This window comes from Myxine glutinosa, chromosome 7 (genome assembly GCF_964187855.1).
Source record: "Myxine glutinosa chromosome 7, kmMyxGlut1.1, whole genome shotgun sequence".
Classification (NCBI taxonomy): domain Eukaryota; kingdom Metazoa; phylum Chordata; class Myxini; order Myxiniformes; family Myxinidae; genus Myxine; species Myxine glutinosa.
The window spans coordinates 185660027-185684814 of NC_136267.1; the positions used below are offsets into that span (position 1 = coordinate 185660027).

The 24788-nt window shown below is 43.7% G+C and overlaps 1 protein-coding gene across 3 annotated transcripts in view; it reads right to left on the reverse strand.

Moving 5' to 3' along the window:
• TMEM101 (transmembrane protein 101) overlaps positions 1-10020 on the reverse strand; it is a 28240-nt gene extending 18220 nt beyond the window's left edge. The window contains exons 1-3 of one of the 3 annotated variants that reach the window (XM_068123724.2): positions 9868-10020; positions 2545-2725; positions 2201-2347 (exon numbers count right to left, since the gene is read on the reverse strand). In XM_068123724.2, coding sequence (XP_067979825.1) covers positions 2201-2347; positions 2545-2688 — 291 coding nt within the window. In that variant the 5' untranslated portion in view covers positions 2689-2725; positions 9868-10020. Of the gene's footprint in view, positions 1-2200; positions 2348-2544; positions 2726-4292; positions 4415-9313; positions 9502-9867 lie in introns of those variants that run through there. The other 2 variants (XM_068123722.2, XM_068123723.2) reach the window with 2 other exon arrangements.
• Between the last annotated feature and the right edge of the window lie 14768 nt (positions 10021-24788).

Below are 24788 nucleotides of genomic sequence, written 5' to 3' on the forward strand. Positions count from 1 at the left end.
CTTTTCTCCCACCTCTGGAATAAAGTCCCTCACTCTCTTCAATCCCACTCCACCCTCCAGGTCTTTAAAACAGCTGTTCACCACCATCTCTTATCTTCCCCCATCCAAAACCTTGATCTTTTCTACCCCCGCTAATTTCACCCCAATTCCACTTTTTTGAAATACCAACTTCTGTCCTGGAAGTCCTTGGTGTCCTTGTGTTTTATACTTCTCCCACCCCCCCCCCTTCCCACGCCTCCTCCCCCCAAGCCCTCTCCCTCCCACACATCTCCCTGCTCTTAATGTTGTGTGCTCTCAAGTGTTTGTGTGCTTCCCCTTCTCTTGTCTTCTGCTCCCTCTTTTTATATATTTTGTTTGTCTGGTTGATTTGTTTGTGAAGTAAATGTCAGCTCTTTCACGAGCCTCGATTCAGTATACAAAAAAAAACTCAGCTGGGTCACGCATCTCCTGGGTCACGCATCTGCCGCGAAAAGGCTTGCGCGGGCGCTTATATAATGCGCTTCAAGATCAATGCGCGCCATGCCCGTGATGGTATCTCATCAGCCCTGGTTGGCTGGTGGGGGCTCGCTGGCTCCACCTTTGATGACGAGGTGGTGCCACGCCCGTGATCCGACAGCTCCTCCTCCTTCCTCTCCAGCTTAACCATGTGCGTAATGGAGGTTTTGGGGCGATTAGAGCGAGCCCCAGCCAAAGGGCAGCGAACGCTGCCGGCAATTGCGTTTTGGTGGCAATTGAAAGGGGATTCTACCTTATTTCATTTGGTGCAATGCAGAGTCAACTAATGGGAAACAGAGCCTTATACTGACATGGAATAAAGAGATAACTATTTAGAAGATCCTATGATTTTCTATGTGTATGCGATGGACTAGCTAAAGGGACGACCTTTGACCTTTACAATTAATGGAGGTATTTACAAGGAATTACTATTATTTACAGAGGGTGATATTTACAACAATTATCAACGTGCAGGATTCTCAAATCCGCAACAATATATATATATTTTTTGCCTAAAACACTCCCAGGCACTCACTGATGACCTCTGAAAGTTCGACGAAGATCCGTTCAGCCATCTCTGAGAAAAATGGCGACACACACACAGACAGACATCTCTCTTACATAGTAGATTTTCCAACCATTACATGTGACTTGTGGAACCCCGACCTACACCTCCACCCCAACTTCCTAGCAATGTGGGTTGGTGTTCTTTATGTTTTAATTATGCAAAATTTTCCAGAAAGACAATTTTCCAAAATGCAGTTTTGCAGCTGTTCAATTTCAACAACAAATTGGGAAAAGCCAATCAGGAACGTATCAGAAATTCTACTCTAATAATAATAATAATAATAATACATTTATTTTGTATAGCGCTTTTCAAGAAACCCAAAGACGCTGTAACATAGTATGTAAAACAAAGACAAAAAAGACAAAAATACATAATTAAGTAAAAAACCAAACAGAAAGGAAGGAGAAGGAGAAGAGACCATCAGAAAGATGTCTCTGATTCCTTAATATCTCTTCCTGGTTACTCCCTCCTCCGGTATGATAGAGCTGAGCCTCGTCCTGGTGGTGGGGTGGCTATCTTTATCGAAAGCTCTCGTCCTCACTCTCTTTGCACTGCCCTCTCTCCACCCCAACCCCAGGAGGATCTCTGGCTACGGCTTCCTCTCCGCTCCCACCTTTTGTTCATATGTGTTCTGTACCGTCCTCCAAACAGTGATGACTCTATTTACATGTCGCTGTCTGACAACATGGACCAACTTCTATCAACTCATCGAAACTCTCTCTTCCTCATATGTGGCGACTTCAACTGTCAACAGCTGGCTGGGTGTGGGTTCATCTCTCACCAGCGATGGCACCTCAGCAAAGGACTTCTGCGACTCATTGGGACTGACACAATCTGTCAATTTCCCGACCCGGATCTCAGTCAACGGAGCATCTTGTCTTCTAGAATTGGTTATGACAAACTTCCCTGCAAATGTCTACTGCTCTTCTTCTGCTCCAATCGGTTCTTCTGATCATGTGCTTCTGATCACTCTAGTGTTCGGATTACAGCATCGTTCGCATCAAAATCAGGGAACACGACCATAATCAACAGAGCATGTTTCACATCTCACCTACGTGTACGTTATGTTGTATAAACAAAATAATGTACAAACCTTTAAAAAGATGGCATTTCAAAGTGACCACACAAGTATTGTACCTGGCAGAAGAGGTGTATACCCAAGAAGATCTGCCCAACTCTCTGAAGGACTGCGACTCTCTCTTTTTGTCGGTATGACTCTCCCGCGCCACTCGCGAGAACCAAGAAGCCACCAACCAGGGCCACAACACGTGACAGCATTCGGACCTGTCAATTTAGAGTCACATTAATGGCGTTATAGCTCAAGCGTCACATTTTGTCAAAGAGCAAAACTTATGGTTATAACTCCTGGATATGCAGTGCCAAGTCTATTCAATGTAATCTTTATTTTATTGTCACAGAATAATATTTCTCATGAAAAGAAAACAACGCAAAGTTGGAATACTCCCACAAAGGCCCAATACCTTTTGCCACTCGGGATAGTGGGCATGGCCTCCAGTTACCGCCAGGTAATAACTGATGGATAGCTGAAGTGCTGCTCCGAGTGCAAACCAACGCCGCTTCATGCCATACGACATGAAGGTGGCACAAATGACGGCGGCAGCCATGTCGACATACAAGAAGGGAAGTGCCAAGTCTGGCTTCCTACGGTTAATACAAAGCAATTAATCATGTTTATTGTTCTATTTTTATCTGTGAGGGGTGAAGGGGGCGTGGTGGTGGGTGGAAGAGACCACAAAGGAAAGTGGGAGGGGCGACCTCAATTACTTTGTGCTAAAAAAAAAAAAAAACTCATAAAGAAAAAGTATGGTTTATTCAATACAATTAAGATAAAGGTCGACTGTAATTTGGTAATGGCAAGGTATTGTATTAACAAAAGATAACTGGACAAGAAGACATGCTTTGTTGTGACGCATCGAAAAAGGACGACCCGGATACAGTAAACCCTCTTCCAAAGTGGGTCTTCACAACACGGATTTGTTTATACACAACAGGCGACACTTGTTTCCCGAACGCACACACATGCAGGTTTGAATGTGGCGCTGTGACTACGTCATGCACAGAGGTGACGTCACCCGCTATCTTGTACCACCCTCGCTGTTTTCAGTCTGCACAGCACCACAGTCGAGCGAGTTTGTGCCAATGTTTCTTTAACTCAACGTTATTTAGCCGCATACTAAAATGGGACATTCAAACAGGAGAGAAGGAGAGATCCTCATTCCTTGAGAGATCCTCTCGTTGAAAAGATGGAGATGTTATTGAGTGTGTGGACCAATGAACAACAAGGGCTCGGTGGTTGACGGCGTGACCATACGAGAGAAAGCCTATATGAACACGTGATCGCCATTGCAGGTTTAGCAAGTGTGAGTTCAGGTATACCCCTGCCTCAAACAGTTAACCCCACCCAACACATTTATATATCGACACACTTTGAAAACGCAACGTTGTATAACCCTAACGCTAACCTTAACAACTAACCCGAACCCTAACTAACCCTAACAACTAACCCTAACCCTAACAACTAACCCTAACCCTAACAACTAACCCTAACCCTAACAACTAACCCTAACAACTAACCCTAACCCTAACAACTAACCCTAACCCTAACAACTAACCCTAACAACTAACCCTAACCCTAACGACTAACCCTAACTAACCCTAACCCTAACTAACCCTAACCCTAACTAACCCTAACCCTAACAACTAACCCTAACCCTAACAACTAACCCTAACAACTAACCCTAACAACTAACCCTAACCCTAACAACTAACCCTAACTAACCCTAACAACTAACCGTAACCCTAACAACTAACCGTAACCTTAACAACTAACCCGAACCCTAACTAACCCTAACAACTAACCCTAACCCTAACAACTAACCCTAACAACTAACCCTAACCCTAACAACTAACCCTAACTAACCCTAACCCTAACTAACCCTAACAACTAACCCTAACCCTAACAACTAACCCTAACCCTAACAACTAACCCTAACCCTAACTAACCCTAACCCTAACTAACCCTAACCCTAACAACTAACCCTAACCCTAACAACTAACCCTAACTAACCCTAACCCTAACTAACCCTAACCCTAACTAACCCTAACTAACCCTAACAACTAACCCTAACAACTAACCCTAACCCTAACAACTAACCCTAACCCTAACAATTGGCCAGCTTTGTCCCCAGACTTAAACCCTATCGCGCACCTTTGGGATGAGTTAGGGCGACATGTACGCCGACGTCAGCCGCCACCACACAACGTTGCTGCGTTGGGTCCGGTATTGCAGAATGAGTGGAGGAACATCCCTGATGCCATTATCAGACTTGTGCACGTGCAAATGGTGGACACAACAGATACTGACTTTGAGGTGGAGGGTGGGACTGTTTGATGACGTGTGACATCTTATGGGATTGCTGTCAGGACAATATTCTTTTGTGGTTTGTCGACTGATTAACCTGTTTTCCTTCCATAGTAAACACCTTTCAGTTCCACTGGTTGTTTGTCATATTATTGCATCCAAAGTCCGCTTTGCGTTTTCAAAGTGTGTCAGTATATACTGTATATGTATAAGCATTCCTCTGAGGATTTTTATTAACAAATAAACGTACTAGTACCCGACTGCAAAGCCGCAATGAGCCGGCGAAGCCAAAGCCTCTTGCCACTATTTTACCCATCACTATGGCATCAGTAGGTTATGTAGTTGGTAGTAGGTAGGTGTAGTAGGTACCGCACCTAGTTCAAAATGACACCATTTGCATTCTGGATGAGATTAAAATTGATAAAATTTCCTTCTTGATTAATTCGGTGAATTCCGTCTCAACTTCGGATATTTCCGGCCGTGAAAAACTATCCCCTACGGCCGCGAGATTTCTAAAAAATAATTCTTCGTCAATTTTAGAATATTTGACGCCGTTTTCAGCCTCCGAAACGCGTAATAAGCTTTTTTGAAGTATTTTTGAAATGTTCGAATCTCATTGGTTCCGGTGTTTGGTGACGATTTTCGTTGAAGATAACCAGGCCCGTGCGGGCCGAGGTTGGTTTTAAAGTATTTTAATTACAAATTAGAGGTGCATAAGATTGTGAATCAAACAAAGACGGGTGAAACAAACTCCTCTTGAACCTTTATCAATTTGTTATGCATACTTCCGCATCCGCAAGACGGCGGCCTCCATTGAGCGATTTGGTGCGTCACAGCTTCGGAATTCTCAAGCCAAGGGATCCAGCATAATCTGGTTTTCAACATAATACGTACGCGTTTATTCACAACACCGGCTTCGCCGGCTATAAAATAATTATCTGTATGTTACGTTCTGTGGCCACGTTCCCCTCTCCGCGGCTTTGCTGAACTCGCCATTTTCCAGGAACAGAACCCCCGCGTGATGGATGAGGGTTTACTATATTATGCAAGCAAAGATGAAGCATTCAGAACGGAAGGGATTGAATCCAGTGTTATGGTCAAAGGAAGCAGAATGGATACAGCTGGAAGAAGAGCTGGATGCTGCATTCAAAGGAAGATGAATAAAATAAATACAGACAAAGCAGTAATCAAATTCTGCTGTCAAAGGGCAGCAAAGTGGAAAGCAGAATGAATACAAGAGGGAATATGCCACATTTGGTTGAGAGGGAAATTTATTAAAGTTTAAATCTCAGGCTGATACATCATTACTGTGTGTAACATTAGAGAATTTATGGAACACCCTACCACCCCCCCCCCCGTCCCCCCTTACGCCCCCCACTGCCCACTCCATCTTCATCTCCCCCACAGTCTTGAGAAAAGGGACATGGGAAGGGTCTTTCCGACTCTTGCTTTGCGTTTCCGAGCACGGCCTGTACTAGCTTTGTTCATGAACCTTAAGTAACATGTGCGATGGCAACCATACAAAGTCGATGGGTCAAAGGGAACTGTCCAGAGCTGACGATGCTCCGCTGAGATCCATTTTCCGTCACCATCAAGGCTTATCCATGCATTTACGCAATCACAAACCTTCTGCCAACTTTTCTCGGACAAACTGAAGATTTTGGAATGATCTTCGAAAAAGGTTACATCAAACAGATAAAAAAATTTTGGGCAAAGTTAGCTCAGGCGTTGCATTGCTTGGGCCGCCATTTTGTCCGAATTGCGATGTTCTGCCACCCTCAGAGTGCGAGCAGCAAATTTGATTGGTCGAGACAGCATACAATTTTACCAAATTACTGCCAAACTGAACATTTTTGGAAGTACAAACAAGGTGAACTGTTCTACATGTAATTCAATCGAAATAAAAAAAGGTTTCAAAGGCTGTAGAAAAAAACCCAATTAGTTTACTGTCGGTAGTTTACCGCTGTTGATACATTTTCGGAAACAACGTTTTTTGAGTAACGGCACCTTATTAAACACGTTAAATTCGTTATCCATGCTTGTCGTTTGTGTATTTTATGACATCCCTAAAAACAATAACTTTCCTGTTTGGAAAGATTTTTAAAAATGTTTCACTGCCAGACATATTGATTGCAATTGCTTTACCCTGCTGTGCACATGTGTGCGGAACGAGACCCCACACAATACTGTATTTCAAAAACACAGACAGAGTGAATCAATTGCTTTACCCCGCTGTGCACATGTGTGTGCGGGACGAGACCCCGCACAATATTTCATAAATACAGACAGAGTGAACCAATTGCTTTACCCCGCTGTGCACATGTGTGTGTGGGACGAGACCCCGCACAATATTTCAAAAACACAGACAGAGTGAACCAATTGCTTTAACCCGCTGTGCACATGTGTGCGGAACGAAACCCCGCACAATACTGTATTTCAAAAACACAGACAGAGTGAACCAATTGCTTTACCCTGCTGTGCACGTGTGTGCGGGATGAGACCCCGCACAATATTTCATAAACAGAGACAGAGTGAACCAATTGCTTTACCCCGCTGTGCACGTGTGTGCGGGACGAGACCCCGCACAATATCTCAAAAACACAGACAGAGTGAAGCAATTGCTTTACCCCGCTGTGCACGTGTGTGCGGGACGAGACCCCGCACAATATTTCATAAACACAGACAGAGTGAAGCAATTGCTTTACCCCGCTGTGCACGTGTGTGCGGGACGAGACCCCGCACAGTATTTCATAAACACAGACAGAGTGAACCAATTGCTTTACCCCGCTGTGCACGTGTGTGCGGGACGAGACCCCGCACAATATTTCATAAACACACAGAGTGAGGCAATTACTTTACCCCGCTGTGCACGTGTGTGCGGGACGAGACCCCACACAATCATACTATATTTCATCAAATGTCCGTCTGTCTTTTCGAAGGTACCGTAAAAACTGCTGAATCGATCGCAAAGATATTTTGGGTGGGTAATCCTGGGACCCCTGGGAGTAAAATAGGCTATTTAGTTTTCCCAATTTCAGCTTTGGTTTCCAGCATTCTCAGGTTTGGACTCCCGCATAACATTCGCGTTCACATAACGTTCATTGTGACGATGTTCTCATTGTGACGATCTTACTATAATTCACCAAATGTCCGACTGTCTGTCTGTTCGAAGGTACCGTAAAAACTGCTGAACCGATCGCAAAGATATTTTGGGTGGGTAATCCTGGGATCTCCAGGAGTAAAATAGGCTATTTAGTTTTCCCAATTTCAGCTTTGGTCTCCAGTATTCTCAGGTTTTGACTCCCGCATAACATTCACGTTCGCATAACGTTCATTGTGACGATGTTCTCATTGTGACGATGTATGTGTTCACGGTAGTGTTTGACATCCGTCGTCAAGGTTTCCATCAGTGAACCTGCGGAAGGATCATTATCGGGACAACATGAGAGCGAGCGAGACGCGAGACGTACGTGGTACGTGATCGTCCATGTACTGTTTAGCCATGTACTGTTTAGATTTTGATGATTTGGGTGTGATATGATTCAACGGATGTTTATATGAATCGTTTAAAATAAAAAAGGCTTCAATTTCTGATATTTTACCTTTTCATTTGAGCTTCCCAATTGAAGCCCCGCCCATAGGGCGGGTACTGTTGCTAGTATTTCAAAAACACAGACAGAGTGAACCAATTGCTTTACCCCGCTGTGCACGTGTGTGCGGGACGAGACCCCGCACAATATTTCATAAACATAGACAGAGTGAACCAATTGCTTTACCCCGCTGTGCACGTGTGTGGGACGAGACCCCGCACAATATTTCATAAACATAGACAGAGTGAACCAATTGCTTTACCCCGCTGTGCACGTGTGTGTGGGACGAGACCCCGCACAATATTTCAAAAACACAGAGTGAACCAATTGCTTTTCCCTGCCATGCGCTCCACACATGGGGTAAAAACCGGAGAAATGGGCAAACAGAAGAAATTTGCGTTCCTCAAAATATATACCTCAAAATGAATTAAATGTTCCGCATGAGGCTCTGAGTCTTACTCTCATATCGCAGGCTGGTTTCTAAACCTTATGTCTTCTACCACCTCCACTCTGGTCTTGCATCCTTTGCTTTTTCATCCCTTACCCCCATGTACACCCACCTCCTCATCCCTAGGTTCTGCAGGGCACACATGGGCTGTCGGTCATCTACCTCCAGTGGAACTCACTGCTTACCTGCACTCATTTGTTCTTCTTCTCTCCCACCTGTGGAACCAACCTCCCCAGTCTGATCAGACCCATTCCTCCCTCCATGGCTACAAGATAACTGTTCACCACTAGCTCCAGTCATCCCCCATCCATACTCATGATCTCTTGCACCCCAAATCAACCAATCATTCCCAAGCACTCCCTTTTCCCAGGTTATTGGGATTCCCCCCTCTCCCTCGACCCTTTTTGTTTGCTAGTTGATGGTTGTTTTGTTCCTTTCCTGTTTCATCCCTTTTTCCCATTCCTCTCCCTGTGTTTCATTCAGCCCGTGTACAGCTTGTCCTGCTTTGCTGTTTCCCCTTCCATTTTGCTCTAGTTCTTCCATGAGCCTCGACCATGTATTCAATATGAATATTAACTCGGCAAAGCCGCACACAAAGCAAATGGCACGAAATCATGGAGCCAACAAGAGCATGTGAACCAAATAATTCTGTAAGCGATTGAGCAATGGTCTGGAAGTTTAGAAAATTAAATTTAAACTCAGGAGGCAAACAAAAGGCAGCTCGCACTGCTCGTGTGACAATGAAACACAGGGAGGAATGAGGAGGTGTGTTTACTGGTATCTACATGGCAACGCTGGTCTGCAAAGTCCGAGCGTTTTGTGAGCATTACCGGTTACTTGACGCACGTTCTCCATAAAGCATGAGCGTACTGAACGCATTCCAGAAAGGAAATCGCGTCAACAGGATCACACCAGCACGGGTAAGCAACCAGGTCGCTCGACCCAAAGCCATGGACGACTTGGCCGCACTTGCGGAAGCGGAAGTGGAATTAACTGCGCATGCGCAGACGACCAAATTGTCGACGCAGAGGCGGCGTTACGCTTCTATAGTTGTGGTTGTTGTTGTTTTTCTGTTATAAATAGGTAGGAACAAAACTCAAAGGATGTTGCTGAAATTCAAGAAGCGAAATAAAATTTATTAAAACTATAGCAAAGAGTGCATAAAGAATATTCTTTTTAACTAATAAGTTAATGAAAAATAAATCGACAAAGCCACAGTGATCAATCCGCAAAGGGGGCATATATTATATATATATATATATATAAATCTCTATATATGACGTACGCACTGGGTTTGAGGTCGTGCGTTTGGTTTGGGGCGGGGAGTGGGGGAAAGCTGTGGTAGGATGTCCGAGAGGAATGCACATTCTCTGAGTTCTCTTACCTGGGTAACTGTGTTCGAATCCCGACTCAGAATAAATCGCTGTCTTGGTGCTTCGCACGTAGGGCAAGACGACAGTGTGTGCCTTCCTCGGATGGACGTCAAACTTGGTGTCTCATCTGCTGAAATTTGTTGGTACTTGGTGGATGTTCCACGGTGTCTTTCACGAAGAATGAACCAGTTATTTCCGGCATCCTGAAAAAATTCAAAATTCCTGCCCTACCCTGCAGGGGGCACTGCATCAGCGGCACGACTCCCCCACCAAACAGCCAGGATTTCATTCTCACCTGTTCTGCAACCGTAAAAGGAAGAAGAAAAGTGCGATCTGGGGTTGCGGAAAATTTGTGGAGTTGCGAATCCGGAATCACGAATAGTTTTATTGAACTTTCCATCTACAGCACTTTCTCCAACATTTCCTTTGTTTTTGAAATTAAATTATTGCAATCAATCTGCAATTCAAAATGGCAGCGAGGAATTGGCGTAAAGTTTGTTACTTGCTCCAAGCTAGTTAGTAGGTGTGCATTGAGTGACAGAAGATCCCTTGGTGTAAATGTAACCACACGTTACCCTCATTGGTAGTGAAGATGTGTACAACAACAAAACTTTCCCTGTAGTTTATAATTTTGTAACAGCATAGGTTTGAATATGTGGAGGCCGACTTCTGAAAACTGATGCCTTACATGTGGGTTTATAACCAAACTTGGGGAAGAATATTTTATTATTTTCTCTTAGTTCAGGTGAGTGATGGCTCAAAGTGACACCTTCACCTACACGTGGGTTTATAACCAAACTTGGGCAAGAATATTTTATTATTTTCTCTTCGTTCAGGTGAGTGATTGCTCAAAGTGACACCTTCACCTACATGTGGGTTTATAACCAAACTTCAGCAAGAATATTTTATTATTTTCTCTTCGTTCAGGTGAGTGATGGCTCAAAGTGACACCTTCACCTACATGTGGGTTTATAACCAAACTTGGGGAAGAATATTTTATTATTTTCTCTTAGTTCAGGTGAGTGATGGCTCAAAGTGACACCTTCACCTACACGTGGGTTTATAACCAAACTTGGGGAAGAATATTTTATTATTTTCTCTTAGTTCAGGTGAGTGATGGCTCAAAGTGACACCTTCACCTACACGTGGGTTTATAACCAAACTTGGGTGAGAATACTTTATTATTTTCTCTTAGTTCAGGTGAGTGATGGCTCAAAGTGACACCTTCATCTACATGTGGGTTTATAATCAAACCTGGGTAACAATATTATATTATTTTCTCTTAGTTCAGGTGAGCGATGGCTCAAAATGACACCTTCACCTACATGTGGGTTTATAACCAAACCTGGGTGAGAATACTTTATTATTTTCTCTTAGTTCAGGTGAGTGATTGCTCAAAGTGACACCTTCATCTACATGTGGGTTTATAATCAAACCTGGGGAAGAATATTTTATTATTTTCTCTTAGTTCAGGTGAGTGATTGCTCAAAGTGACACCTTCACCTACACGTGGGTTTATAACCAAACTTGGGCAAGAATATTTTATTATTTTCTCTTCGTTCAGGTGAGTGATTGCTCAAAGTGACACCTTCACCTACATGTGGGTTTATAACCAAACTTCAGCAAGAATATTTTATTATTTTCTCTTAGTTCAGGTGAGTGATGGCTCAAAGTGACACCTTCACCTACATGTGGGTTTATAACCAAACTTGGGCAAGAATATTTTATTATTTTCTCTTAGTTCAGGTGAGTGATTGCTCAAAGTGACACCTTCACCTACATGTGGGTTTATAACCAAACCTGGGTAAGAATATTTTATTATTTTCTCTTCGTTCAGGTGAGTGATGGCTCAAAGTGACACCTTCACCCACATGTGGGTTTATAACCAAACCTGGGTAAGAATATTATATTATTTTCTCTTAGTTCAGGTGAGTGATTGCTCAAAGTGACACCTTCACCTACATGTGGGTTTATAGCCAAACCTGGGAAAGAATATTTTATTATTTTCTCTTAGTTCAGGTGAGTGATTGCTCAAAGTGACACCTTCACTTACATGTGGGTTTATAACCAACCTTGGGTAAGAATATTTTATTATTTTCTCTTAGTTCAGGTGAGTGATGGCTCAAAGTGACACCTTCACCTACATGTGTGTTTATAATCAAACCTGGGTAAGAATACTTTATTATTTTCTCTTAGTTCAGGTGAGTGATTGCTCAAAGTGACACCTTCACCTACATGTGGGTTTATAACCAAACTTGGGTAAGAATATTTTATTATTTTCTCTTAGTTCAGGTGAGTGATTGCTCAAAGTGACACCTTCACTACGGTGGAGTGAAAATAGCCCAAATTTTTTTTTTTTGAATTTTAACTAGCTAGATATGCCAAAAGGTGCCATTACATCTATAGAGCACTGTGTTAAAATTGTATTAAAATTGAACAATATTTTGATCTCCCTCAGTAACTTTGTATTTTACTATACTATGCAACATAGTAAAACAGCTCATAGATGCATTCAAATCATAGGTCTATTATAGTTTGTCTCAGAATGTTACAGTCACACAGTTACAATGTGAAGTGTGTGAAGTCGCGCTTCGATTCAAACGATGGCATCATCTGTCGCGAGGTGACACGGGCACGGATGAAGCCGTCTCGCCTTTTCTTGCCACACACAGCTCGAGCGGCCTCGGTCACGAGTTTCACAGTCCTTTCCACAGCCTGTGTGTGGCAAGGGAATTTAGGGAAGAGGACAGTTGGGGTGACATCCATCGTGATAAGTTCCTTCAGCTCAGGGTCTGACATGCCTCGGATCACGGTAGGCTCCGAGATGGCGCACGCTCCCCAGTCAATTAGGTCAAAGTACTCCACTGCGTCAAAGTTGAGTTTAGCGGGGACCTTGAACCATCGTATCTGTCCAGTAGGCTGTCTGTCTGTTGCTCTGGCTTTCATCACTCGCCGCAAGCCCCATTCTCGTATTTGAGGTCGATGGTCAGTTATCATGGCCAGGAGTATATTTTCCAGATGTGCAAAGTATGCGTTGCGGTGCATAACAGGGTCAACGATCTTCTTGTGTTTAGCGCTAAGGTATCGTGACTTGACGATCATCTGGTGGATGTGCCTGGCTCCATCTTTGCATGACGAGTGGACTTTGATGGAAAACCACATTGGAGCATACACTCGAATGATATATGTCACCATGGTTTTCAACTTCTCGGGTGGTGTCTTGATGCTGACGTACAGTCGGAGTATTATATTAGCTGTTGTAAGCCACCGAGAGTGATTCAGGCATTCAGGGTTTCGTAGGGCCAGATCGACGCTGCATTCACCTTCGCTAATGCCATTGCACATTTCCAAGAGATATCGCTGGTCTGTACTCCAGTCTCTCGGGTCCACATTCGGCAATGCCTGACTCAGTTTCACTGGCGTAAACGATGTTACAGGCTGTTCGTTACACGTTGATAGAGGTTTTCCGATGGGTCCTGAGAATCCACGCGGGCCTGTAGTTGTGCCGTCGAGTTCCTCGAACAGATGCCGCAGCGGAAGTTCATTGGCATGAAGAAGACATAGCAGCCACTGCAGTGGATGATTGAAGGTTTCTTCCAGTTGTCGTATAACACCTCATGTATGTCCCGTATTCACGTTAGTGCCGTCACACCCGACTACATTGATGTCCACTGTCTTCACATTCCGTTCCTTCAGACTAGCGACTAAAGACTCTGCAATGCTTTTGCTGGATCCTGATGATGGATTTGTGTGGCTGAAGTACGATGAACCGGGTTCTGCGATGATGCTGATGTGTTCTTCTTTGACTGTTGTTCGGTGATTCTTGTTGTCAGTGCCGTGAACCTGAGTCATGGTGTTATCCTTCCTGCCATCAAAGTATAGTCCCTCTATGACGGTGCAGACATCACTTTGAAGTTCTTCTCGAGTTTTGCTACGTTCTCTGCGGATCTTGCTGCGATCAATTATTTTAGAACGGTCTTTTGGTGAAACTACGCCGAGATCGTGTAGAACTGAGGTAGCTAATATAGCAGCTGATCTGTCAGAGACACCAGTTCGGTCGCAGGCTTTAGCGAGCGAAGGTAGTGAGATCGTCATTTGTTGCTGATGTCGAACCGGTTTTGGTGTGCTCTGGAGATTGACTGATTCAGAAATATACTCATCGTCAGTCGTGCTGTCCGCGTAGTCTTCTTCGCTTTCGTCATACGTAGAAGCAATCTGACTTTTGGCATCTTCGTAGTGAGTTTTCATTCGTTTGAGATTGGTCTCTTCTCTTTCCGCTTTCCTCTTCAATCTTGATGTCTCTTCTTGATCTATTCCGCCAATTACCATGTTCCTCGGTCCTCTCTGGTCTTGAAGGAACTCTCGCTCTTTTTGCGGCACTTTATGTTCTTTGAAGCAGTTACAGTTAGACACCATGTCAGAACATTTACATTTGCTAAGATCAAACAGATTGTTAGATTTGTCGAGAAAGTCTGTGAGTCGTTGTTTGTAGGTGGCTTGATCCTTTCTTCCCTTGTAGACTTTTAGGATTGAATTGTACTTGTCATGGAAAGATCTGAGTTTTTCAATTGCTTGCGCGTGCGATACCGTTGGAAGAGAGGCCGTTTCCCATACCTCTTGAATTTCATAGCACAGTTTGTGAGATATGTCACCAAATGAAGGGTATTTGCCATTCTCCGTCCTAAGCTGTTGCCGAGATTGAAGGTATCCTTTCATGACATCAGCGTACGTTGGGAGAACGTTAGTTTGGATGTTTCGTGGAGCTCCAAATATCACGCATGTAACTTGATCTCTTGTGACCGCCATCGTTCTGAAAACAAACAAAAACAACTTATTACAGGCTTAACTTAGGGTTCTCCAGACAGACAGACAGACAGACAGACAGCACAAACAACACGAACTCACTCACACGAATTGAAGGGGGGTGGCAGGAGTGCAGCAATCGCCCAAGTGCAGCAAATCGTCTCATCTGGCATAAATAGTCCCAGCCAGTGCTAATATAAACGGGGTGCGTATCACTACGCAGCTCACCAAACCACCCCAGTCGGTGACGCTCCTCAGCCCTGGTTGGCTGGCTGAGGGCTTTGTGGCCACGCCTTTGATGACGCTGGGGTGGGCCACACCCTGTTCTGGCGCCCCGCCCCCCTTCTTCTCCAAGTCACCTCGTGGTCAATGGCGGATCAAAGTATGTATCACGAAATGTGATACATGTCGAAATGCGATAATATGCCAAAATTTCAATCAGATTGAGGGCGATGAAGGAGTGGTCAGAAATAATTATAATTTTGCAGGATTGTTTCTATGGTCATTTGGCACATTTCCCATATACTAGCTTATAAAAAAATTTAAAATGATATTTTTACTCCACCCTACCCTTCACCTACATCTGTGTTTATAATCAAACTTGGGTAAGAATATTTTATTATTTTCTCTTAGTTCAGGTGAGTGATTGCTCAAAGTGACACCTTCACATATGTTGTACCGCTTATTAGCTCTGACACCGAATGTGTACGTCGGTTATGTTTTCACCTCTGTTTGTTTGTCTGTTTGTTACCACGATATCTCAAACAGTTGTGGACAGATTCGGACGAAATTTGGTGGACAGGTTAGACTTAGCGGACAGTTTAGTTTGTAACGAGGACCAACTGATTCGATTTAGATGAAGATCCAGATCCGAATCCGGATACGATAACTTTAAGTGATTCTTCACCATTGAGAGATAGGGAGAAAAACGTTTTTTTATAGGTTTTTTTTGTATACAAGATCGAGACTCGTGAAAGAGCTAACATTAATCACACAAAAGTCAAACCGACACATAAAACACAAAATAAGGGGAGCGGTAGACAAGATGGGGAGAGAAGGGGAAGGACATAAACACAACATTTGAAAGCAGGGACATCGAGAGAACTGTGGGAGGGAGAGGGCTTGGGGGGAGGTGGGAGAGGTATAAAACATATGGACACTGCAAGGACTTCCAGGAAAGAAGTTGGAATTTCAAAAAAGTGTATCTGGGGTGAAATTAACAGGGGTAGAAAAGATCAAGGTTTTGGATGGGGGAAGATAAGAGATGGTGGTGAACAATTGTTTTAAAGACCTGAAGGGAGGAGTGGGATTGAAGGGAGTGGAGGAGTTTGTTCCAGAGGTGGGAGAAAAGGGGAATGAAAGAGTGAAGGTGAGCAGAGAGCCTAGATTTTGGCAGTTTAACCAAAGGAGGGTTGCTGGCAAATCTTGTGCGATCTGTAGGAATATTTGGGAGACAGGGCACAGAGAGAGCTGGGGGAGCAAGGCCGGAGAGGAGTCGGTAGAAGACAGAAAGACCACCAACCTGCCTGCGGTGAGTGAGTGAAAGGCCCTCGGAGTTAGCTTCATCGCAGGAGATTCCAATGATTCTGAAACCTTTGGTTTCAACAGCGTGAAGTCGAGCTAGGTGTGAGGCAGGAGATAACTCCGAGAGGACGGCATATCTCCGAGAGACCACGGATGCCGTTTGCAATTCTCAACTCTTTCCGGATCTTCGCACACATGGTTGGTTTACCGTAGAGGTCAGTTGAGCAAGGTAAAAGGGTAACCGTGCTGGCGGTTACGCAACATACATTACTCAGTTGGCCTAACGGAACCAAAGTCACGTAACCGCATCTGAGATTGAACTTCGATAACAAATCCGAGCTGGCCAAATGCCTCAGCAGATTTTTGCCGCCATCAGAATGGAAAGAATAAGTCAGGACACAGTTTCTTGAAGAAATGGCCTTTATTGGCAGTAATAAAATGCAAGTATTTACAATGGCAGGCAAACAGGTATTTACATGGAAAGAAAACAATTGAATGACATACGTATATGTACAACAATTATTCACAGCACGGATACTTTCTGAATTATCCTCTATGTGACAGACCCGCCTTCGGATCCTTACCAATTAACACCCTCAAGTATCGTATGCCGGCATCATGTATTCGATGTGGAAGAGAGACACGGGTGATTGGCAAATAATGATGGGACCAGTGATTGGCGAAGAGATGATGATAGAGATAAATATATGGGGGGAGGAGGGACACCCTGCACACCTTACACTTGTTGACTCTGGTTCCCACGTCCTGACAGAAACCGGGATCCTCCACACTCCACTCCCCTCCTGCTCTTCACACAGTTATGGCTCTGGTGTTTCCCCTTGGTGCAGTGACGTCACTCGCGGCAGTATAAAATGTGTCTCCTTGCAGGACGCCTGGGCGCCCTAGATGAGGCAGAGGGTTCAGCGACGAAGCTATCGGACATGGGAAGGCGAACGCAAAGGTGTACAAGGGTGGAAGGCGACGACTTCAGGAAGAGAGCGAAATAACAGAGACGGAAGATTCAGGAAATAATGAATGACGAACACTGAATCGACAAAGCGCAGGTAGTGAAATAAAGAAACATGAGTGAACAAGCAAAGCAAAAGGAACTAGAACGACACTCAGTAGAGAGCACACCTCTGCCAGGTGAACAGTTTACGTTTTCTATCCCAGGGTAGACCAGAAAATCACAATACAGAATCACATTTAATCAAAATCATCCGTCCACAACTTTTTGATATATCCTGCTATATATCGTTTGAGGCCCTATCTCCCAATGGTGAAGAATCACTTTAAAAATTCTAGTAGCCGAATCCGGATCTTTACTAAAATCTAATAATTTCGTCCTTGTGACATGCGCTACATCTCTGCCAAATTTCGTCAGAATCAGTCCACAACTTTTTTAGATATTTTGTTCACAAACAAACAAACAGACAGACAGACAGATGAAAACATAACCTACATCCACCTTTGTTGGCGGAGATAATGACAGCGAGAAGGAAGCAAAGAGGGAAAGATGAGAGGACCCTCACATTCGTGCGATTAATAATAATCGACTTCCCAACCGAATCCGTAACTTTCTCAAGCTTTGAATCTCTCCGGGCCTCCCAGTCTTTTGACACCAACTTTCCTTTACACCTTTCTCTCCCAGAAGATCTACGCACAGCCTTTTATAGAGGCTCATCTCCCTCACGCTCCTCTTCACCCATCCCCTCAGCCGTGGGAGGTGGGAGGAGCTGCCCTCAAGCTGGGTCTCAGCACGATATCCTTTTGCAGGTTCTCATGAAACCTGTTCGAAGCGGTTTTCGAAGCACCCTTGAAGAGAATCACCTGGTGAGCTTTGAGTTTTGGTGCAATATTTTGTCACAGACATTCATGAAATGGGTTCGGACGCTTTTGAGTATCATTTGCCTAATAGAAACGTTGTTTTTTTGCTTGTTCTGAGCACGTTTTGCACACATTTTGTTCCAAATCAATATTTTAATACACGTGTTTGTCATCAAATATTGTTGTTAGGGTTAGGGGCTAGCAGTGGGTAGCCGAACCCAGCTCATTCGCTAATGAATGCAAGTCCAAGGTATGGACTCGCAAGTATGAATGGTCGTTGAGATCGGTTATCAATAAAATGGATCTTTGTCAGACGGTGTCTGTGACGTCTCGGTGACTGTACAATGAACACAGAAAGCAAAGTAACGGTTGAAACGAAACTTGTATTTCGAATAAACGGATACAGTCAACTGATGCAGTTCACCATTCCCGCGTTGTGGTGTCTTTGTCATGCTGACCCAACTTCCGTATGATTACCTCACTCGACAGGTATTGCCCAACGTGGCCTCCCATCATGCTGTACTCTCTCGACGTCCTTGCCATTTCGATCTGTTCACGTCGTCCTTGATTATCCAAATTGATGGTGTAGTAGTGTAGGAGAATGGGGGTTCTAAAACACACCTAATTTTACATGTAAGTGAATGGGGAAAGTGCATTGGAACTTAAGGACCACCCACCGAAAAACCCCAAAACATCCATCTATTTCTCCCTTTCCCATCTAAACCATTAACAAAGGTTAAATCCTCAATAGACCCCCATATTTTCTTTGAACTCATATAGAGAGCCAACAAATAATTGTTTACTGGTGAAAACACTGAATGATACTGGCTCACTTAAAATTAAAATGACAAAACCTATGTTAAAGAAATATTCAACAAGGGAAACGAGTGGAGCATTTCTCCGCTTCTAATTCCTTTATTTGCTGGTTTAAGTGCGGCGGAAGCATTGACGGGTGGTATTTCAGCAGCGGTAAAAACCGCTAACGAAAGGAAGGCACAACTACAAGCTCAAAAAGAATTGGAAAGACATAATAAAGAGTTGGAGAAAACAAATGAGTGGAAGTGATGTAATTGTAGATTTTGCTGAAAAGCTTGAAAGTCTACCTGATAAAGCGAGATTGTTAGTTGGAGATATGCTTTCTTCTGTCGCACAGGCAGGTGTAAAACGAAAACTATGTCCCGGCACAGGCTGAACGACAAAAATATAATATAAGAAAAAATATTAATATAAAAAATACTTATAAATTAATCAATTATCCAAGCCCCACAGATGCCAATGACTTAGTTCGATAAAATGATTTATCACAATATATATCTTTAAATAAAATGGCTATATATTCAAAAGATGTAGAAATGTTGAATACATCCCCAGGTCATACACAATTCAAAGTCCCAATTAAAATTAACTTTCATAAAGAAGGACGTATAGTTTTTATGAGAATATAACATTGGGGGTATGATATGTCTGATATAGGGTATAACTGGTCTTTTTCAATAAACCTACAAGACTTACAAAGATTAAATCAATCACATAAAGAGGATTATTATCCACTTGGTGAGGATAATGAGATATTTGCAAGCACAGTTAGCAAACAACAAATACACGATTTCAGGAATAGAAAACTATATGACAGTTTCGCCATAGTTTATTTAATGAAAACACAAAGAACAGGGTTTTATATAGCAAGCCGGGAATACAAACTGATTTAACAATAGGAAGATAGGGAGGTATTACCTGTTGTCATATAAATCTCTCATATATTTCTGATACATAAATGACAAGGAGAAGACTTCAAGAAAATTATCATTTCTGTATCTAAGCATACCGACAAGAAAAGGGTATTCGGTATTTTAATAAATATGTTATACAACATAGGAATGGGAGTTTTTCAATAAAAGATTGGTTTTACACTGATGTTAATAAACCGACAAATGTAGATTTAATTAAAATGTTAAATAATGAAAAGGTTTTAAAGTTGATAAAATACAAAGGTCTTTCAGAAATTCAGAATAAATTTTATTGGTTTCCTGTTTTAAATTTTTTTATTTTGGATACAGGAATATCAGGAAATCCAGATGAATATATGTTTGATATTCCATGGGGAGATGGTTCAAGGGTAGCAAGGGATGAGGAAGGAGTTGAAGAAGAAAATGAGGCAAGGGTGAAGGAAGAGAGGGAGGAAAGGGAGAAAAGAGAGAAGGAAGCAAAGGAGAAAAGAGAGAGGGAGGAAAGAGAGAGGGAGGAAAGAGAGAGGGAGGAAAGAGACAACAACAACACAACATGCATTTTAAAGGCCATTTTCCCTGCTAGAGCGGGGGTTAGCCTTGCGGTCCCCATGACAATCTTCTCCATTTTGCCCTATTTTCTGCATCTCTCCTTGTTAATCCCCTTGCCCGCATTTCTTCTTCCACCATCTTTAGCCAAGTCTTTCTCGGTCTTCCCCGTCTTCTACTTCCTTCTACATTCATTTCCATCACTCTTCTCAACCAGTCACTTTCATCCTTCCTCAACACATGACCAAACCATCTCAAGCTGTTCCTCTTCACGGCATCAATCACAGGCTCTATTCCCATCATCTTTCGCAATTCATCATTTGTCTTCCTCTCTCTCAACGATACTCCGCACATCCGTCGAACCATTCGCATTTCCACCCTTTCCAACCTTCGTTGCTGCTCTACGTTCATTACCCATGTCTCGCTCCCATAAATCATAACACTTCTCACACATGCAGCATCCACCTTTCCCTTCTGTTTCAACGACACTCCCCTCATCATCAGCATGCCACTCAGTTCCCGAAACTTCTTCCATGCACATCTCACTCGAGCAACCGTTGCCGAGTCTGATCCACCTTCTCCATTCAGCATGTCTCCGAGGTAGCAAAATGTTTTCACACCTTCCAGCTTCACGCCGTCTCCAAGATCCAACTCAACATTTCCTCCATCTGCAGCTCCCTCTGTGCACACCTTACATTTGAATGTAGCTGCCACACTGGTTAATGACCCTCTCAGACCACTACATTTTTGATGAACCCACTCAGCGCACATTGTACACTGAATGGAGTTCACTCCGACACCCTTCCTACACACAGCACATGGCCACTTCCCAGTTCTTTCCACCTCACCACATGCTTTACCACTTGCCATCACCTTCGTCTTTCCGATATTCACCTTCAGACCTTTTGTCTCCATACATTCCTTCCACGTGTTCATCTTTTCCTTCAGTCCATCCATACTTTCCGCAATCAACACCAGATCATCTGCATACATACAACATCTGCATACAACAACAACAAAGAGGGAGGAAAGAGAGAGGGACGAAAAATATGGAAACCAGTGAGATTAATAAAAGATTTGAGGAATTACAGAAAATAAATCAAACTCAACACACTGAGGAGGAAAATAAAGAAATTAAAAGTATCATGAAAATATTATTTTAAAGGTAACTACAATTTCGGGGAGGAGGTTTAAACGAGAAAGTGGAGGTAAATAAGTAGAAGAGGATTATGTAGTTGATGATATTGGTGTTATTGACTTTAGTTAAAGTTTTATGTAGATATTTTTCCCTAAATAAATGGAGGAGAGAGTGAGGGCATTCTAGTCAGGTTCACGATGTTTTTTCGTTCAAAATTTTGGTAGATTAGCAAAACTATACATTTTTGGAATATTCAGAGCATGAGGAATCCAAAAATTAATGTTTACATTTGCGTAGACACCTTTGCGAAAATGACACTCAGGACAGTGATGAAGATCTGTAAAAGCATATTCCGGTATAGACCTCGTAGATCCTGTGTATAGGACTTATAGTTCAATCTGATACGACCTATAACTTCCTATAACAACCTATAACTTCAAAGGACTTGCAATATCATGTATTATGTAAAACAGTTATATCACAAATATAAAGACAATGGTTTTCAATTACCTTTGTTTGTTGCTTTTCTATAATCCTGAGCACTATTTTGAGGTGGGGAGAGCATAAGCATAAAAGTGGGGGAGATAGACAAAAATTTTTGTCAAGGAGTAAATATACAACAACTGGAATACAAGGGGAATTACACCTACCGGGGTATCCTTTCTGTGGGCCAGGAACAAACATGGTTTTTTTTTGGTTTTTTTTGGATACAGGATCGAGGCTCGTAAGAGAGCTAACATTTATCACACAAAAAATCAAACAGACACACAAAACATATAATAAGGGTAGAGGTGGACAGGGTGGGGAGAGAAGGAGAAGCACACAAACACAACATTTGAGAGCAGGGACATCGGGAGATCTGTGGGAGGGAGAGGGCTTGGGGGGAGGAGGCGTAGGAAGGAGGGGAGGGGTGGGAGAAGTATAAAACACAAGGACACTGCAAGGACTTCCAGGAAGGAAGTTGGTATTTCAAAAAAGTGAATCCGGGGTGAAATTAGCGGGGGTAGAAAAGATCAAAGATTTGGATGGGGGAAGACAAGAGATGGTGGTGAACAGCTGTTTTAAAGACCTGGAGGGATGAGTGGAATTGAAGAGAGTGAGGGAGTTTGTTCCAGAGGTGGGAGAAAAGAGGAATGAAGGAGTGAAGGTGAGCAGAGAGTCTTGATTTTGGCAGTTTAACCATAAAAGGGTTGCAGGCGGATCTTGTGCGACCTGTAGGAATATTTGGGGGACAGAGCCCAGAGAGAGCTGGGGGACCAAGGCCGGAGAGGAGTCGGTAGAAGACAGAAAGACTACCAACCTGCTTGCGGTGATTAAGTGAAAGGCCCTCGGAGTTAGCTTCATTCGAAGAAGATTCCAATGATTCTGAAAGCTTTGGTTTCAACAGCGTGAAGCCGAGCTAGGTGTGAGGCAGGAGCATCGGCCCAGAGGGGAGAACAGTATTCCATTGAGCTGCGGATGAAAGCCTTGTATGTGGTGATGAGCTCAGGTGTGCCAAGGAAGGACTTCGCACGATGGAGGATGCCCAGTCGGCGACTGGCTTTGGAGGCCAGATTTGAAATGTTGTTTTCCCAGGAAAGATCATGGCATATAGTGAGACCAAAAAGCTTGAGTGACAGAACTTCTTGGAGAGGATTATTCAGAAAGTGGATGGGAGGGTTGTCCAGTCGGTCTTTTCGGAGAGACATAGTAAGAGTGTGAGATTTGTCAGGATTGAAAGACATGTTCCACTTGTTGACCAGTCTGTGATTTTGTCCAGGTCTGCAGAGAGTGAGGAGGCTACAGACTGCCGATCTGAGGGATGAGGAATGGAGCGGCAGAGAGTGGAGTCATCAGCAAAGAGATAGAGAGGATTTTCAAGAGAGTCAGAGAGATCATTAATGAAGACCAGAAAAAGCACAGGGCCCAGAACACTGCCTCGGGGAACTCCAGCCTGAACAGGAAGGGGAGATGAGAGAAACCCATTCAGGGCCACATGTTGACTACGACTAGAGAGGAAGTCCGCAAGCCACGCGTGGAGATTTCCGTGGATACCATAGGAGGAGAGTTTGGTGAGCAGAGCGGGGTGCCAGACCGTATCGAAGGCACATGGTATGTCAAGGGAGACAGCTCTAATTTCCTGTTTGGCATTGAGGACCTCCATCCATTGTTGAGACAGTAGAAGCAGCATGTCCAGAGTAGATTGACCTGGTCTGAAACCAAATTGATGATCAGAGATCAAGCCATTTGAGAAGAGGAAAGATTTGATATCCGAAGCAATGATGGATTCCATGATTTTGCTGATAATTGGGAGAAGGCTGATAGGTCTGAAGTTGAAGGGATCTGTTTTTGCACCTTTTTGTGTAAAGCGGTGATGTTGGCTGATGACCTTGAGCAAAAGAGAGGATGAAGAGAACAGAGAGAGGGAGTGAAAGAGCAGCAGCGCAGGATTTTAGGACCCGTGGGCTGATGCCGTCTGGTCCAGTTGCAGAATCAGAGTCGAGGGTTGACAGAAAATTTCCACCTTGTCAGGAGGAAAGGACACCAAGTCCAGGAGCAGCTGGGTGCGACTGGGTACAGTGGGTACAGAGAGGGATAGGTTTGGGACACAAGTTTTAGAGGCAAACACAGAGTTGAGGCATTCAGCTTTTTCACGTGCGGAGTCAGCTGTGTAGCCTTTTCAGGTAAGGGCGGGGATGGAGGGAGAACAAACACCAGAAACGGATTTGTCCAGATGCCACCAGGATTTGTAAGAGGGAGACAGGTTTGAGAGTTTGGTCTTGAGAGTGGAGAGATATTGTTTCCTGGCTCTCCTGAGGGTGGACACACACTTGTTTCGGGCTTTGTGAAAGCAAATGAGATTTCCTTCCATTGGATTTGCTTTCCAGGAGGCTTCAGCAAGTTGTTTCTGGGCAACTGCCTCACCACAAGATTCCGTGTACCATGGACGGGAGGAAGGGTATGACAACTGAAGACGAGATGGGATAAATCTGTGCATGAGAGAGAGCAATTTACTTTGGAAGAATTCCCAGGATGAGTTTATGTCAGAGGCGGTAGAGATGGGAGACCAGTCCAGATGATTGTTGGCTTCTTGAAGACCGTGCGAGTTGGCCTGAGTGAAATGCCAGACTCGTCGACGCTGAGGAGGCTCTCTGAGAATGGGCAGAGAGATGTCCACTTTAACAAGCCCATGATCAGATGAGCCGATTGGAGCAGAAGAAGAGCAGCAGACATTTGCAGGGAAGTTAGTCGTAACCAAGTCTAGAAGAGAAGATGCTCCGTTGAATGAGATCCGGGTCGGGAAATTGGCAGATTGTGTCAGTCCCAGGGAGTTGCAGAAGTCCTTTGCTGAGGAGCCATGGCTGGTGAGAGAGGTACCCACACCCAA